This window comes from Danio aesculapii, chromosome 13 (genome assembly GCF_903798145.1).
Source record: "Danio aesculapii chromosome 13, fDanAes4.1, whole genome shotgun sequence".
In the NCBI taxonomy this organism is placed as follows: Eukaryota; Metazoa; Chordata; class Actinopteri; order Cypriniformes; family Danionidae; genus Danio; species Danio aesculapii.
In genome coordinates this window covers 44,638,002-44,655,501 of record NC_079447.1, presented here as the reverse complement: position 1 = coordinate 44,655,501, position 17,500 = coordinate 44,638,002, and the positions used below count along the sequence as shown (strand labels likewise).

Here is a 17,500-nt window from a genome sequence, read left to right as displayed (position 1 = left end):
CGATCAGCTGGTAAGCGCAAAAAAGGAACGCCGTCAAACCGTCCCGTAGCTTTTGTGTTAAAAATTAAATGCTGCCCTACGTAGCTCTGGCTACATAATTCACAATCTCCAGAAACGTATATTGGGCTACGCTTTCAGAATGAGCCTATATTGGTAATTACTACAGTATGTCATATTCAGTGTACACTATCATTCATTAGGTTTAACTCACTTTAGCTTGCACTGTGAAGGTACACTTTCACAAGGTTTCACAAGGAGTTCTTCCAAATTTTAAATGTAGCTTTTCAGCTTTTCAGCACAACTGTATGATATAAACCAAGAATTGTAGCTTATTTGTTCAGCCAGAAAATGATTTCCACTTCATCTCCACTGTTGATGGTTAAGAATGATGGTTAAGAAAATGTCTGACTGAGAAGTCTGAAATATTTTCCCCTCCCATTTGAACAAGGCCTGAAGAGTTCATTCTGGCTGTGTTTGATGAAAACCTCCCTCTCCTTTTTACTCAATTTGTCTTGGCTGCTCAGTCATGTGAAAATGCTTTACTTGTTGAACTTTAAATAGAAATAGGCCTCAAGATATACTTTTTTTCTTATCAGTTACAGTCTACATGCTGAGAAGGTAAAAATTACAGCCAAACCTAAAGGAGATGTTGGAAGAAAATTGTGTGTATATATATCCACAGAGAGACAATACGTACGTTTTCAAGATGAGAGAAACAGATTTGAAAACCACAGACAGTTGTAAGCTCTACTTTACCTTCTCATTCATAAGATTTGTGCATTTGGAATTGCCCTTTTTTTCAGATTAGAGCAATGCATGATGTGTTGCAACAGAAATCAGGGTCGACCAAAATACACAGTCGTATAGATGTCTCTCTAGAGCGTAGGAACAGTTCTTCCTTAAAGATTTTCAGTAACACACCGATAAAACTACATTGTCCTCAAAGGAGACATTCCAGACTCTTGACCCTTGTATAGTTGCAAACTCTTAGCTCACCCTAATGCTTTCTCTTGAAAAACAATCCCAACCTAAAAGCAGGTTTCAGTAGTGTTCAACTCAAACTGTGAGCCCCAAGCTGAGCTTTCCATATTTCACCCAGTGTAAAGCTACATTGTGCTCTTTCAGATTCTCACAGGAAGCGTTTTTCACCCTTCATGGCTTATCCTACCCCCCTCCAACCTCCTCCACTGACCACTCTGTCTGTGAGAAAAGTTAGCAGCCCCCTCATCTACTATCCATTACTTCCCACAGGCCAGCAGTGTAACACTTCAATGCTTCCGTTCCCTTGTAGTCTCCACCCCACAACATCCCAAAATGCTCCAGTACAACAGTGTGTCCCATTCCTCCTACCTACAAACACTCCGTCTCAGGCTGCTGCATGCCTGTGTCCTCTTAGAGCCTCTCTAACCCTGGTTCCTCTCTCTGTCTCTCTCCTTCTCACTGTGCATGTGACTGTGTCTGCTGTGACTGACCAGGGCTTAAAGGGAAACCTGGGGGAGAAGGTAAGTGCAGGATAATGGCCTGCATGTGCAGAATTGACACACTTTTACTGTGGGTGGCTGTGTTGATGAGGGTGGGTGGGGTAGGGGAGAACAACCCGAGCCCATCATGCAAAGTGCGCAGGTACCTTGATTTATATCAAGAAGGCTTCAGGTTTATTTTGAAAGACCTTGGGGGTCACATTGGGATGACGTTTCCCACAATGCTTGGATTACCTGTGTTTATTCTTGGAGTGGTCTGAAGTTTTAAGACTCCCCACTTTAGACAAAGAGATGTTTGGAATGGAGCAGCTTACGAAACCCGACCACTTCTGGACACATCCAAAACTATCCAAATCTTGTGTAGTCGCTGGATGTGTCTTTGAGTCTTGGTGTGACTGAACACTGGAGTTAGTGCACTGAGCTTCAGTTCCTTTTGTGGCAAGTGTGGTTTAAGCAGTTTTTTAACCAGTCCCATTTGGCTGCTGATCTCTGTGTTTGTACAAGCCAGCAGTTCTGCGGCCTCCCTTCATCAAGCTGGAATGATATGTCTTGAGGTTGAACAAGCAATGTAAGGAGAAACATGTTCCTTATCCTTCACCATCACAGAAATTATTGAAGCTTTTGGATGGTTACCCTCACTTGCCAACAATTTACTAGGGTTCCGAAGAATTTGGAAGGGAAATAAATAGTGTTTTGACCACTGGGCCGACAAGTAGAGAAGCAGACAATATACGACCTTGGAAAAACCCACTAGACTTTCATCCAGAATATACAGTGGGCTTCCCTTATTGTTTCAGGGGATTACTTTTTTACCCTTATGTTAAATGCAGTCATATCGTACCTTCTAGCAAGGATATGTCTTGACCCAAGAAATTTTGGGTTAAGAACTTTACTTTTCTGGATATCAAAACATCCCCTTAGGATGAATGGGCACGCTAGCTCTCAAAACTGGCAGCCTTGGTGTGTCAATGCTCAAGCAAATAAATTGAATCAAATCATAACTGGTTATGTTGGAAAGCTCAAAGCTGAACAAAAATAAGGCACATTGATGATTGATTGGTTGAACTTTGCAAGAACTGCAGAACATGAGACAATGTATTCTTTAGACAGAAAGGATTACTTGCTGAATGAAATGAAATCTTTGAAGATCATATCATTCATCAGTAAGCCCAGTCCTTAAATATCAGCAGAATTTCTCCTGCTTTGGCTGATTATATTTGGACTCTTTGTCCAGTACCCCTTCCTGGCTGCCAAATCCTTGTAACGTAAGCCCGTTCAAAGGGATATCTTTAGATCTTCAGTTGTTCTGTTGCACAGATCTCTGCACGATTCTGTGGGTAACCATAAACCTTAGAGTCAAAGCTTAGGAGTTCTTTCCTTTTCCACAACCAAAAAAAGTCTCGTACATCACCCCTTTCAGATTGTAGGTGACTCAATAAAGCACTAAAACAAATACCCCGATGAAGTGGGCATTGAACCAGAAAAACTAAAAACTGTCCACAATTTGATGGATGGCTAGGTCATCAAAGGTGTCCTCCTGATAGAGTTTCGCATGAGAGAGCTAATTAGGGAAAGTGCTGGAAACCCGAGAGCTTTCCTGTCTGACCACAGAGTGTTGCGGGATTCTGCTTGGATGTTTGGTGCAGCTCTGCGGACAGGCCAACACCGTGCAAATCACCTAGTTTGCGCCAGATAACCAGTCTGCTGGGCCGTTTGTTGTTTACTCAGCAGTGCTCTCTGACCCGCTCAACTCGCTGTCAAGATGTAAACTACGACCCTGAAATGAGAACCAAGGTCTGCTGACATTTTACTTACAGACCAAAATACTGCATTCACCTCTGAGCCACATGCAAGCGCTCTCAGTGAGGCGGCTTAGCGAAAGAGTTATGTCAAACAGATGTTACAGGGTGTTTCAGAAAGGGTTTTACTATTCTTCATATACAATATTTTCACTAATACATTTGGCTTTGTACACTAGGTGTAGTTTAGTGGATATCATTCTATCTCTTTTTTCTTAGTTCTTCTCCTCACTGTCTTTCTACCTCTCTATCTGTCCATAGGGAGCACCAGGAGAGCCAGGTCTGTCTATCATTGGCCCACGAGGACCTCCTGTAAGTGTTTGCTCTGTCACTGCTAAAACTCTTCATAATTTCTTCCTAATGTCAGATCTCCAGAGTAGATACAGGTCAGAGGTGCAAATTTTAGCAGCTTTCGGCCTCAATCTTTTCCAAGAGTTTCTGGCAAGGGGTCCTTCTATTGTTTTTCTTTCCGCACTTGACTTACAGACCTCCCCAAAGTGAGCTTGATGAATATATAGTTTGGGGTAGATAAGCAGGATCAGTGTTATCCAACACACTACTACTGTATGTGGAGCAAATCCAATGAATCTCTGTTAATCAAGACCTGATCTCTAATGTGCACGAACAGGACAGGAATCCCACTAAAGCTTGTATGGAAGCACTTACACTTCATCAGAGTATTTTGGGGCTGTGACTCCCACATAATGACACCCATTTGCAATCTCATCTTCATTAGCAAGTAGGAATGAAAACATCCCACCCCTTGTCATTATAATCCAGACATTATACGTGCCGATTGGGCTGTATCTGTTAATGAGTGGTCAGCCATCAGGCGAAATGGGGCTTGTCCCCAAACTGGCACCCTATTCCTTTCCACACATTCCACTGAGTAAGTAAAAAGCCTAATGTTATGCCAGCAGAGGTACAATTTCCTTGCTGATTATGCTGTTCGAAACTTCATTCTGTGGTTTCCACATTCATCCCAATGTAGTCTTATGGCAGGGTCAACAGACCGTTCAGACATATGGTTTTCTGCTTGCTGATTATACACTTTTCTATTCCCTCTGACCCATCACCTCTAATAAGGTGTCAGGAGTGGACATCAGGGATAGAGAACTGGTGACAGGGAGAAGTTTCATTGCAGGGCTGCCTCAGAGGGAATGTCTTTAGCAGGTGAGCTGAAAGAGTAGGCTTTGTCCTCACCTCCAAAGGGGTCAAAGAGGTTGATTTGAGGCAGAAGTGTGGAGAAGCCAGCGGAAATTACTTCTTTAGTCATGCAGGTAGATGTTTAATTTTCATGCCAAAGTGGGGTAGTTAGGGAGAAGACAGCTATCTGTAGATGAGTTGTCGTTACATCTACAGTTATTGTCCAGGCTGATCAGGTTAGGGTAAGGGTTATGCAAAGTGTCTTTAAAGGTCAGTTTATTACATACATTTTATTTATTTAATGTGTAAAGTCAACATGGCAATCTTCCCTTAAAATATGAATTATCTAAAGTGAACTTTCCCCCTTAGTAGTTTTTTCCTCCTTAAGCCTAGTTCACACTGCAGGATTTTAAGCCTGATTTGAGCCCGATTTGGAAGTTAACGAGCTCGCCGACAGATCGGGCTGTGATCAGGAAAAATCTGGGGGTGCTCGGCACTCTGCAGTCTTTATGTGTGAACTACTGAAGAACGCATCAAAGAGGCTCGCTATCGTGTCGCCGACACCTCGCAGATGAAAATCCAATATCTGGCATGGTGAATATTCCAGAGCAGTCGGCCGACTCGACTCCACGTGCGGTCTGATGTAGTGACGAGCTGCAGCCAACGAGAGACCATATCAGCGTGAGCCATTGTGCTCAGGAGCTCAAGAGAAATATCTGTGATTGGCCAGAATGGGCATCGATGCACTCGCTTCATTCTGGGTTAACACGGAGACGAGAGTAGGCTATATGAACAGTAATACTATAACTATTAGTATTACCATAGCATTCATTCTGACCATTCTCATAAGATGTCATATTGTCACGTCATATTTACATTCAAAGCTTCTATTGAGATATTAAAATTAAGCTTTGAATGTCTCTCATCATATTTGATTACACCATTACCCTAAAAGTATTATCTTTTTGGTAATACAACCTGTAAATACGTAGTAAAGATACTAGAACAAGCAAAGGTCTGGGCCTCGCTTTCATTTTCACTTTCAAACAAGAGCTTTATCACGGCACAGAATATGCTGTTTTGTAAGATATATCTGAAGTAAATTTATGTTTTTGCTATCAGAAGTTATATTTATGTTAGCAGGAGGTTGCTAGGGAAAAAAGCACGCATATTTAAAGTCCCAGCGAAAAGTAGCAGACATACATGCAGTCAATTAAATGTAGAAATGCTCAGTTTTTTACTGTTTTGTAATTAATAAAAATAACAATGTCAGAAAGAAATACACAGATATTTAGGAAACGTCAGGGTGTTATAGATATGTTAATTTTATTTCAAAGAGTTGTTAAATTCCAAAAAAAAAAAAAAACTCTGTCTGCCTTTGTAGTTCTGGTGTTAAAGCCACATCTATCCACTTTGCAGATGAGCGATTGACCCGCTGATGCATCAGCTGACTGACGATGTTTTTAAATGATCCCTTAAAAGCTTGAAATGCTGTCAGTGATGTCAGCACACAAGCAGCCAATAGTGTTTAGAATTTTCTGACAGCTCCTCCCACAAAATTTAATTAGCTGTGGTTTGGTAGCTTGACTGAACTGTTGGGGAACGAGTTTTTGTCAGATTATTTAGTGTGTGTGTGACCCCCCCCCCCCCCCCCCCCCCCCCTCTTGTAGATCATTTACGTAGTGTCACGTACTGTGAACTCCACATCGATTAAAAGACACAAAATCAAGTCATGTAGTGTGAACAGCACATTAATCTGCCGATATTTAAAGTCATGCAGTGTGAACTAGGCTTTAGTAGTTCCCCCTTAAACGTTTATGTAGATTCGTAAACAATGCTGAATTTCATTGTCAAAAACCTTTATCTTTGATTCAAGGTATACATATAAAATTGTTTCTGTCCAGAATATGATTGAAAATATTATACTTAATCTGGTTTTAATAGCATGACTGTATTACAGTCTGGAAATGGTCTTTCTATCAGTCCTGAAAAAGCTATGTATTAAGACCATAGTGTATTTTTGGTTTGGAAGAATTCTTTTTATTGGACTGAAATTGCTTTCATTACATTTTCATGGCAACGAAATGAACGTCGTCAGTCCTGTTTCAGACTAATTTCAGTGGGGCACATGCTGCTGCTTCCATAATTTCAGACCTTTAGGTTCCCAAGGCAGAAAAAACAACCATGTTCCAATAACTACCTGAGACCCAGACACACAATCCCCTTCATTAGCTCCGTTCACCTCTTCCTTGTAATTTTCTCTCAGGTTGCTCCAACACAGTCCTTTTTTTGCCAAGCATATTGAATGACTTCCTCTTTTCCCAAGGGCAGCAAAAGTTTTTTCAGGAAAGCAAACGTAGTATTGTTCAGAGGAGAATGTAGCACTAATCATTACTGACATTCACTCATTCAATGTGTGAGAGCCAATAAGACAAGGCTAACAAATTAAATAAGGACAACTCTTTAACGTTTGTTCTTTCCAGTGTTGAATTTCAGTTGGTGTCCCACAGTTTTTAGAGCTTTATTTGTCTTTGTCTCCACATCCCACACAAAGTGCTTCCTACAGAGCAGGAAGGCTCCTGTCCTTCAACCTCAATTACGACACAACTGAGTTTGGAGGAACAATACTCCGTCTCTCAACACAGACCTCCTTTCATCGAGTTCACATAATCCTCATGTTTTTCGTATAGAAAATAACTCCTCTTCTTTTTTTCTTTCTGTCTGCCCTCAGGGACAGCCCGGTACTAGAGGATTTCCAGGCTTTCCGGTAAGTCACTTTTGTCGGAAACCAACTAGACCAACTTGTAAAGATTTTATTTGTGAGTTTATAAAAGCTGCCAATTAGCCACTGGTTATCTGGCCCCTAATTTAAAAGATTCACAAGGAAATGACTCAAGGATGTGAGAATAAAAAACTGTAGACATGTGCAGCTGGGATTCTATAAGTTGGATAATGTGAAACTGTACATGCACTGTAATGTGCATAAACGTCCCAAGATCCTTTCTATGGGCTGTCTGAGAGCTCTAGATGTTAAAGGGTCTTTTCAGGTGTATATTACCAGCCATGAGCACTGATCTGCTGGACACATAGAGAACAGTGACTTCAGAAATACCTTCAGTGTTTCTAGTAAATCTTTTGCACTTGACCTCTGCCATGACCTGACTCTTAAGGAAATACCTCTTTTTTTTCCATAAACATTGTCATATTAGCACGCTTGTCTAGACTAGAGAATTAAAGCTGTTTTGTGCCTCCACAATGTTGCCAATCTGCTGTTTCCCCCCTTTTCTTCAGGGCCCCATCGGTTTGGACGGGAAACCCGTGAGTTTTTCTTCATTCCTTGTAAATGTTTGAATAATTACCAATCGCGCAGGTTTGGAACCTCTGAACCCTTGTACCAAATTATTTAGCAGTAATTGATAATTGACGGCCATTTTGATAATTATGGTAATAATAATTATGCCAATTACTGTAATAAATTCACTATTGTCACCAGTCGTGACAACATGAAATCAGTAATGAAATGTGTACAATGAGTGAAATAATTTCCGCTACCTACTGTAAAAGTGTAAAGAATTTTTTCTTTATTTCACCTCTGCTCTATTTATTTATTTATTAATTGTTTTGAAAACTTACAGGGACAGAATGGTCCAAAAGGTGATATGGTAAGTTCTACTAGTTTTACAGTTGTTAAAAACCATTTCATTTGACGTTGCTTTTAAGAAAACACCTTTTAACCAAAGAACATAGAATCTGTTGCTCTGTTGCTATTTGGGAAACTAGTGTCATGCGGCGGCCATTTTGGAATGAAAATTCCAATAGAACAACAGCACGGAGATCTAACGATAGCCAGAATCAATGAAAATATTGAGTTAAATATGAATTAAAGTATTATATATTCATACATAACATTTTAAACAATATCTCAATGAAAGAAAACAATTTCCAAAATGTTGACAAGACTAAGTTTACAGTTTTTCATGATTGCTAACTCACTAAAATGAAACTTTTCCCACAATTAGCAAAACCGTACACTCAAGGAGCAAAACACAAGGCTAGATCTGCACGACTGTAAGCACATTGTCAGCTTCACACTTTTTGCAAAACATTAAACACAGTGATATGCAAATCACTAAACACACTTGGATGCTTTTGACATAGAAATTTTTCATGATGGAATTTCCTTGCAATTTCAAAGCAAAGGCCTTCAAACGAACACACACATGAACCATAGGTTAAACACAGCCATCAGGTGTGCACACACTGCTGCAAAACTGTAGACACACCAATCAGCTGTAACCACAATTAAAAAAGCAATAGGTTTAAACTATTAGTCTGTTTACAGGAGCTATAAATATTAATCTTCAATAAAAAAGCCAATGTTGCAGTATGGAAGAGGAAGCACGAAAGTGAGGAAGATTGGTAATCAGGAGACAGGGGATGGACTTTTTTTTTACATTGAAATGTATTGATCACCAGAAAGCTGAATAAATAAGCTTTACATTTGTTGTATGGTTTGTTAGGATAGGGCAATATTTAGCTATCAGACTATCACTGTTTGGTGAATACAGTATGTTCATATACTTTATAGCAATATCTCTCAAACCCTGATTATATCAGTAATAGTCAGTTAAAAATGATACAACTGTTTAAGATTGATTACAGCAGTGTGTAAATGAAACAAACAGATTTATATTGAACGAGGCGTGTGTGTTCTGTACGGTGATAAAATTGTGTTTTGTTATAGTGTTGTAAAGTTTTGGATGAAGTGTTTCATCTTGCAAAAGTTCTGATGTGTTCTGCTGTTTGTGTGTGTGTGGATGTGTAAATTGTGTGTAGTGTTTTGACAAAATGAGCCTTCATTTTAAAATTGTGCTTAAGCAATCAGAAAACACTGTAATATTTATAGCTCCTGTAAAATATATTTATTAAAGACTACTATTTTTAGATCAGAAAACACTGTATTATTTATAACTCCTGTAAAACATATTTATTGAAGACTACTATTTATAGATCAGAAAACACTGTAATATTTATAGCTCCTGTAAAACATATTTATTGAAGACTACTATTTATAGATCAGAAAAAAACTGTAATATAATATCTGTTTAACTTATGACATGAAAGTAAGGTTAACAAAATAACTTAAATTACCTTTTTTTTTGTTTTACTTAAATTAGGGTGATGCAAGAATGAGTACACCCCACAACAAAAACTTCTTTATCTAGTTTGTATGGCCTCCGTGATTTTTAATGACAGCACCAAGATTTCTAGGCATGGAATGAACAAGTTGGCTTCAATTTGCAACATCTATAATACTGCAATAAAAGTGTACTGTCAGTCTGTTATCAACATCCCATTTTGAAAGTCATGTTAATTTAATGTGTCAGTATTAATTTATATTAAGCCAGTGCGTAAACTATTAAATTAAAGTAATTTCAAGTAATTTCACCTATAAAAGTGACAGTTCCAAGTAAATAAGTATAGGTAAACTATTAACATTAAGTCTGTAAAATAAACAAATAAAAGTGGTGATGATTGTGATGGTAAGTGTTGTATTGTCATCTTTCAGGTTGTATCTCAGCTTTAATGTGCTTTTTAAATAAATAAATATGAAACAAAGCAGACGCCTGCCTTAAGATCCAATGCACGGCCGATCGCTTACACTCCAAAATGGTGGAATCGCGGGGCTAGCTGGGCACTGCTGTTGCAATGGAACGTTCTATTGAATGTCACCTCTTGGTGATTCTAAGCTCTTTGCTTTAACCTTGACTGGTATTTATTGAAGTGTTAAAATTCCAATCTAAACACTTTTAGTTTAAATGCACACACTAATGTAATACCGTTTGTCAGTGTCCATAAAACTCACCAGTAGAGCCATTTGTTTTCGAGATGGCTTGTTGCAGTGATGTTTATCTAGGCTGCAAGCATGGCCATATAAATTCACAAGAACAACACTCTTGTAGTTTGATTTATGGGTGGAGTGACTGAACGGCAGCACATGTGTGTGTGCGTACGTGTGAGATGAGAGGTCGCTTTCCCACATCTCGTTCAGTGGGGTTTGTCAAAAGTAACTTTATGTGAAAATCTGTCTGACTTTAGCCGCCTGTGGTATTAAAACAAGGACATTGGGTTGGCTCGCTCCTCTTGAAAAATGTAGTCAGAGCTTTCTCTCATGTGATGAAAGACAATGGGCAGCTACGTTATGCTCCACGCTCCTTTATGAAAAGTAGTATAACTTCTATGGTCTTTCTTTTATAGCATTGTGAAAAAAGGATCTATAGAATCTATAAAATATAATAACTTTTCTGAAATGACACCTTAATAAGACAGCATCAGAGCTGAATGGCCTCTGCTGAGCTTTTGAATACACCCCATTGAGCTCTCAAAGTATGCAAATACACCCTAAGCTGGATTTTTCATCTTCATCTTGAAGTTTTTTCAAGATTCATTATGCACCTCACTTTATCTATATTTAGTATATATATTTAGTAGTATTACAGAAAGTGATTTGTTGGTATTTCAGGGAGAAATATCATAGTTCATTGGAATTAGTCTAGCTGTGAATGTTACATTACATGATTTCAGAGGACTTTTATTTTATTTTTATTAATATAATATTTTTTATATATTACAGTAGTATAGCTATAAATAGTAGTCTTCAATTATTATGTTTTACAGGAGCTATAAATATTACAGTGTTTTCTGATCTATAAATAGTAGTCTTCAATTAATATGTTTTACAGGAGCTATAAATATTACAGTGTTTTCTGATCTATAAATAGTAGTCTTCAATAAATATGTTTTACAGGAGCTATAAATATTACAGTGTTTTCTGATCTATAAATAGTAGTCTTCAATAAATATATTTTACAGGAGCTATAAATATTACAGTGTTTTCTGATTGCTTAAGCACAATTTTGAAATTAAGGCTCATTTTGTCAAAACACTACACACAATTTACACATCCACACACACACACACACATACACTAACAGCAGAACACATCAGAACTTTTGCAAGATGAAACACTCAATCCAAAACTTTACAACACTTTAACAAAACACAATTTTATCACCGTACAGAACACACACGCCTCATTTAATATAAATCTGTTTGCTTCATTTACACACTGCTGTAATCAATCTTAAACACTTGTATCATTTTTAACTGACTAGTACTGATATAATCATGGTTTGAGAAATATTGCTATAAAGTACATGAAGATACTGTATTCACCAAACAGTGATAGTCTGATAGCTAAATATTGCCCTATCATAACAAACCATACAACAATGTGAAGCTTATTTATTCAGCTTTCTGGTGATCAATACATTTCAATGTAAAAAAAAAAGTCCATCCCCTGTCTCCTGTTTACCAATCTTCCTCACTTTCAGGCTTCCTCTTCCATACTGCAACATTGGCTTATTTATTATTATTACAAGGATATATATAGCATATTTTATGTATATTAGCATATTTATTGAAGACTACTATTTATAGCTATACTTCTGTAAACATGTTTATTTTAGACTAATAGTTTATACCTATTGGTTTTTTATTGTGGTTACAGCTGATTGGTGTGTCTACAGTTTTGCAGCAGTGTGTGTGCACACCTGATGGCTATGTTTAACCTATGGTTCATGTGTGTGTTCATTTGAAGGCCTTTGCTTTGAAATTGCAAGGAAATTCTGCATGAAAGATTTCTGTGTCAAAAGCATCCAAGTGTATTTAGGGATTTGCATATCACTGTGTGCAATGTTTTGCAAAAAGTATAAAGCTGACAATGTGCTTACAGTCGTGCAGATCTAGCCTTGTGTTTTGCTCCTTGAGTGTACGGTTTAATTGTGGGAAAAGTTTCATTTTAGTGTGTTAGCAATCATGAAAAAATAAAAATAAAAAGTTAATGGTGCCCTCTGTAATTTATATATATATATAATATATATATATATATATATATATATATATATATATATATATATATATATATATATATATGTAATCCTGAACGATTGTAGCATGTCAGACTGCACGAACATGGCTCCCTTGTCACACTGTAAGATCTCAGCTGTCATAATAGCTGAATCCCAAATCGCATACTTATGCAATATTCTACGCCATTTTGTAGTATAAATAGTGTAAGTAGTGCGTTCACACTGAAAACTCTAAAAATAATAAGTGCACTTTAATTACCCGGATGATGCACTTATTCAACCGGTAATATGAAGTGTGTAATGATGGACACTTCATGCACTCAACGACCGCAGGTTTGCTCAGGTAGCAGAAGGGGCGGAGCTATCAGGCGCACATGTTGGAAAACTTTATTTATTTTGGATGGTGAAAGCAAAATTCTCCTATGAGAGTGATTACAGCGCCTCCCGGTGGTGAATGCGGGTTATACTTATGGCAGGTATATTTGATAGTTTGGTCATTATTTCACTGATTTGGCAACTGCCAAACGTCATCAAGGAAACAGTTTGAATTTCCGCTTAGTAAATAAACATTAGTGCTCCATTTGGGATAACACTACATACATATACTATGCTGTTGGGTGTGTCAGTGCATAAGTACATAGTGCATAGTGTATAGTGTGCCATTTGAGACGCAGCTACTGTCAGACTGAACAACAATGAAGATGCACCAAACACGGAAGAAAACTCCCCTGGAGTTTGACGTCATCCACCCATGACACTTTCACTATCCCGTGTTCTGAAATGATTCCTCACAGCAAACGTAAACAATCTGTAGCGGCAATTTTGCACACTGTGTGTCTCAATAATAAAACCAGGAAGAAAAACACTGTTTTGACATTTCCCCGTGGTCATTTGAATTGTCGCATGAATCAAATTCTGAGCTCCTATTAATTCTTGGATTGACGCCCATCGCAGCTGTTTTCACACTGCAGGAAAGTGTCTGAAATCTTCTGACACTGCCAGAACTTCATCGGAGGGAAAATCTGATCACAACAGGCATCAACCGGCTGTCTGTGAACATGTCAAACCTACGATCAAAGACCATAGATTTTAGTTTAGGATTTCAAGAATTTAGGATTTCCCAAATTTGTCTCAGATGACAAAATCGCGGCTTAAATCTCACAGTGTGAGCAGGGCTTAAAAGTTTACAATAAATCTTCCAACTCCTGAATTGTGTCATTATATAGTAACCCACGACAGTAATTAGATTACTTATTCAATGAAAAGTCAAGTAACAGGGTACTGTTTATTTTTAGCTAGTTTTATTACAATTGGCTTACTGCAAATAAATTCAACGGTTCTGTTTCTCGATAATAATAATTGCTTACATTCATATAGCGCTTTTCTAGACACTCAAATCACTTACACATTGTAGCGGCTTCCAATGCTGCTATTGTTGGTAGAGTAAGCGAGTTTTTAACGCGTAAAGTCAGAGTCGTAGGCAAAATAGATGCAAATAAAAACGTCTTTATTTTCCAATCAACAGAATTATTCATCACTTTTCCTTAATCTATATGCACACTTCTCTGTTACCTTAAGTTGAGTTGAGTTACTTCACGTCACGTTAAGTTACGGTCAAAAACTGTGTGCTTCCTACCAACGCTCTCTTCCATGCAGTGAAGCCACAGTTATATAGTCTGGTACTGACACCTTGTGGCCAATCGCCAATTTACAATGTATGGCTCCTACACACATTTTTGGGGGAATCTCCTCATCCACCACCAGTGTGCTCCAAGTGGTGCTCACTGCAGAGCCACTTGGGCAGAGCTGAGCTCCAGCAAGGGGGAGCTTGAGCTCCAGCTCCTCCTTCCTTGCACTTCTTCTACGAGTGATGTCACTGGGGTTGGGGTTAGGGGTGGGTGTACGCATTAAAACAGCTTATAGGAGGAGGAGCGAGAGCTCAAGCTCCCCCTCGCTGGAGCTCAAGTGGCTCTGCAGCGAGCAGTGTCTCAGTATCCACCTCAATGACGTGACAGCAGCCATTTTGCACCAACTGCACACCACACACCAGCTGATTGGTGATGAACCAATTATGAGATAGGGATTGTTAGGAGGCTATGGGCAAATTTGGGTTAAACTCCAACTCTTTTTAGGACCCACACTGACTGCAAGTTGAGCACCCTTGCTGGTCTCACTAACACTACTTCCGGCAGCAACCTAGCTTTCCCATGTTGTCTCCCATTCAGGTACTGACCGGGTACAGCCCTGCTTAGCTTCAATGGGCGACCATGTGAGAGTTGCAGAGAGCTAGCTGCTGGTTAAAAAATATGGAGCACTTTACAGATTAGTGGGTCATCCTTCCGCAGGTCCAGTTTACTCAATTCAGAGTAGCAGAGTAATCAAATGTTCTTTTATTCAGACATTTTGCAATTCAAAATAGAAATTATATTTGTTTAGTTCTTATTTCTGTGTTTATTCAGAAATACTAAAAAGGCTAGATTTCTCAGTAGATGACATTGTGTAGTTCTGATGCATGAAATGTAAATTTAATTACTTTTAAGACAGTAATTATAAAAGAAATCTAATATGACATCAATGGTGTAATTAGTCATTGAAAATGTACAAATAAAAATGAGTAATATTAATTACTTTTTTGAAGTTAGCAAGTTAATTCTGTTTTGTCTTTTTCCTGAATAAATTTATAAAGGATTGTTTGTGTGTGTTTGTGCTTGTTATGACTAGTCTGTTTGCCATTGTTGATTGCAAACAGGAACGTTTAATCATGGACAATCTGGCAACACCACTATATTTTAATTGTGATTATTTTCCCAGGGTCCTCGTGGTCCTAAAGGAGTACCAGTAAGTGTTTGCTTTGACATTAAAATGTAGTCACAGGATTTTTTTACATGGCAGTGGAATGTTATGCATGAATTATGTTTTGGATGGATTTTCAGTTTTTTGTGCAAATCTTATTTTGCAGGGTGAACCTGGTCCAAAAGGAGAGAAGGTAAATTATTTATGAAATGCGTTAAAATTGCATCTAATTGTGTTGTAGTTTATGAAACGGTCCAAGATAACTGTACATGATCGATTTTTTTCTCCCGTTTCCTCTCTCTTTTTTCTCTCGCTCTCTCTCTTTCTCTTTTTAGGGTGCATGCGGAGAGTACACTCACAGGGTGAGCAGATAATTGAACTTTTTCAATATAAATTGTCTTGAACACCAAATACCATTCAAAGTTTATCCAGTGGCTTGTTTGGTGGTCGCTCCACAACAAGTAGGCTCCTGGTTCGAGTCCCGACTGGGCCTGGTGGCCTTTCTGTGTGGATTTTGCATGTTCCCATGGGTTTCTCTTTGGTAATGCAGTTTTTCTTACAGTCCAAAGACATGCTGTGTATGTGAACAGGACATAAAATGTGTGTATGGGAGAGTGTGTTGGTGTTTCCCAGTACAGGGTGTTGCACATGTTTGGACAGGCTTACACGGTGTGAATTCTGATGATCAGATGATTGTATGTCTATGCTTCACTAGTGAGGTAATGTGAAAATCAAATAGACACAGTGGTATATGACAATTTTATGACTCAGCAAATTCTGAAGCAATCTAATAAAAATCTGCACCAAAAACATGAAGAGATGAAGATGATACTTTCATTGCTTTCAGAGCCACTCTCTTACTCTCTTTTTTTCGTATAGAAATATAATATTGATAAGAGACATGAATGTTTACTGTGGATACAGGTTATTTTTCAGCAATGGGAAATCAGGATTCTAATTCGAATTCTAAAGCTTATTTTCTGTTATCAACTATTATCTTTGGCAACCCTGTCATATATGTGACATCATTCAGCGCTCGCTGTTCAGTGAGTTTGTCTAATTGGTTTGTCTTATTTGGTCAACTTCAGATAGATCAACAGATCAGATGTTTAACCGCATATACCTCATTCATTTAAGCTGACGGTTTTCTGCCATGTTTAAAATTTACTGGGAACTTAATTGGCTTGGCTTATAAATTCCTCTCACATGATACAAGCTGGAAACATTTGAGCATCAACAATTCGAGCATCACACAAATTCGAGCAACAGAAAAACAAATTGCATACAAGCTTGTTTGACAGCAAAAATCACACTGTGTACTCCTTCTTTTAGTGCACTCTCAGGCCCCGTTACACGAATACGTTTTCGTTTTAAAACGCATAAGTTACGCCTTCCGTCCACACTACCCCGGAGTTTTCAAGCCCGAAAACGGAGCGTTTTGGAAACGGTGAAGAGGCTGTTTTCATTTTAAAATGCTGCTGCTCCATGTCAGTGTGGATGGGGAAAACTGAGACATCTGAAAATGAAGGCATGGCTGCAGATATTCACCTTTCTGATTGGGGCTTTTTCCTCAGTAATAAGTAGCCTACACAAAGTTGAGACTTGCATCCTTTCCTTGTAAATTCAGTCTTTGCAAGTTTGATATGGAAACAAACCCCCGAGGATCCGTCAGGTAAATCTTCAAAGGAAATAGTGTACTTTATAAAGTCATTTACAGTGTCCTGGCTACGTTATCTCAACAATAAAATGAAAACATGATATAAGGAACTGCCTATTTTCATTTTGATAACTTAACAGACAGCATGTAGCTGTATGTAGCTACATATTTATATGACCGTCATCTCCACTGTATGCATATTTATAACAAAACGGAGCAATGGCTTCTTTCATTTTCAGTGAAAAATACAAAACATACACATTGATTTTAATAATCAATAATGGCCATTATAACAGTATAACGTATAATAAGTTTAAACATTAATGGAAATAAAGGCAAGCAATCCGTCAAATGTGCAGAGTCAGTGTACGTGGTTGTATAAATGAATATATTAACTTATCTTTGCGCTCAGCCTAAACTTGTTCCCTGAGAACAAGTAATAGATACAAAAGACTAAAGTCGGGGAATATGTTGTTGATATAGACAACAAGATGAATTAAATATCACGTTTAACAAATATAGTGAGATTATATCCAGCGGTAGATTCTTGATGAACCGTCCGACGTGCACAGCTCTCAGCTGGGGTTTTGTGCTGTTATGATTTCGGCATGATTGTTTGACATAATGTGTTGTGGGGATTTGTAAAACAACAAATGGGTGTTGTGACACAAGATTCAATTATTTTTTCTTGTG

At 38.2% G+C, this 17,500-nt stretch overlaps 1 protein-coding gene across 1 annotated transcript in view; it reads left to right on the top strand.

The window, feature by feature from the left end:
- Positions 1-17,500, top strand: part of LOC130239328 (collagen alpha-1(XIII) chain-like) — a 43,397-nt gene that overhangs the window by 19,497 nt on the left and 6,400 nt on the right. The window contains exons 4-11 of the mRNA XM_056470433.1: positions 1,476-1,502; positions 3,542-3,592; positions 7,158-7,193; positions 7,718-7,744; positions 8,062-8,088; positions 15,169-15,195; positions 15,317-15,343; positions 15,486-15,512. Coding sequence (XP_056326408.1) covers positions 1,476-1,502; positions 3,542-3,592; positions 7,158-7,193; positions 7,718-7,744; positions 8,062-8,088; positions 15,169-15,195; positions 15,317-15,343; positions 15,486-15,512 — 249 coding nt within the window. The remainder of the gene's footprint in view (positions 1-1,475; positions 1,503-3,541; positions 3,593-7,157; positions 7,194-7,717; positions 7,745-8,061; positions 8,089-15,168; positions 15,196-15,316; positions 15,344-15,485; positions 15,513-17,500) is intronic.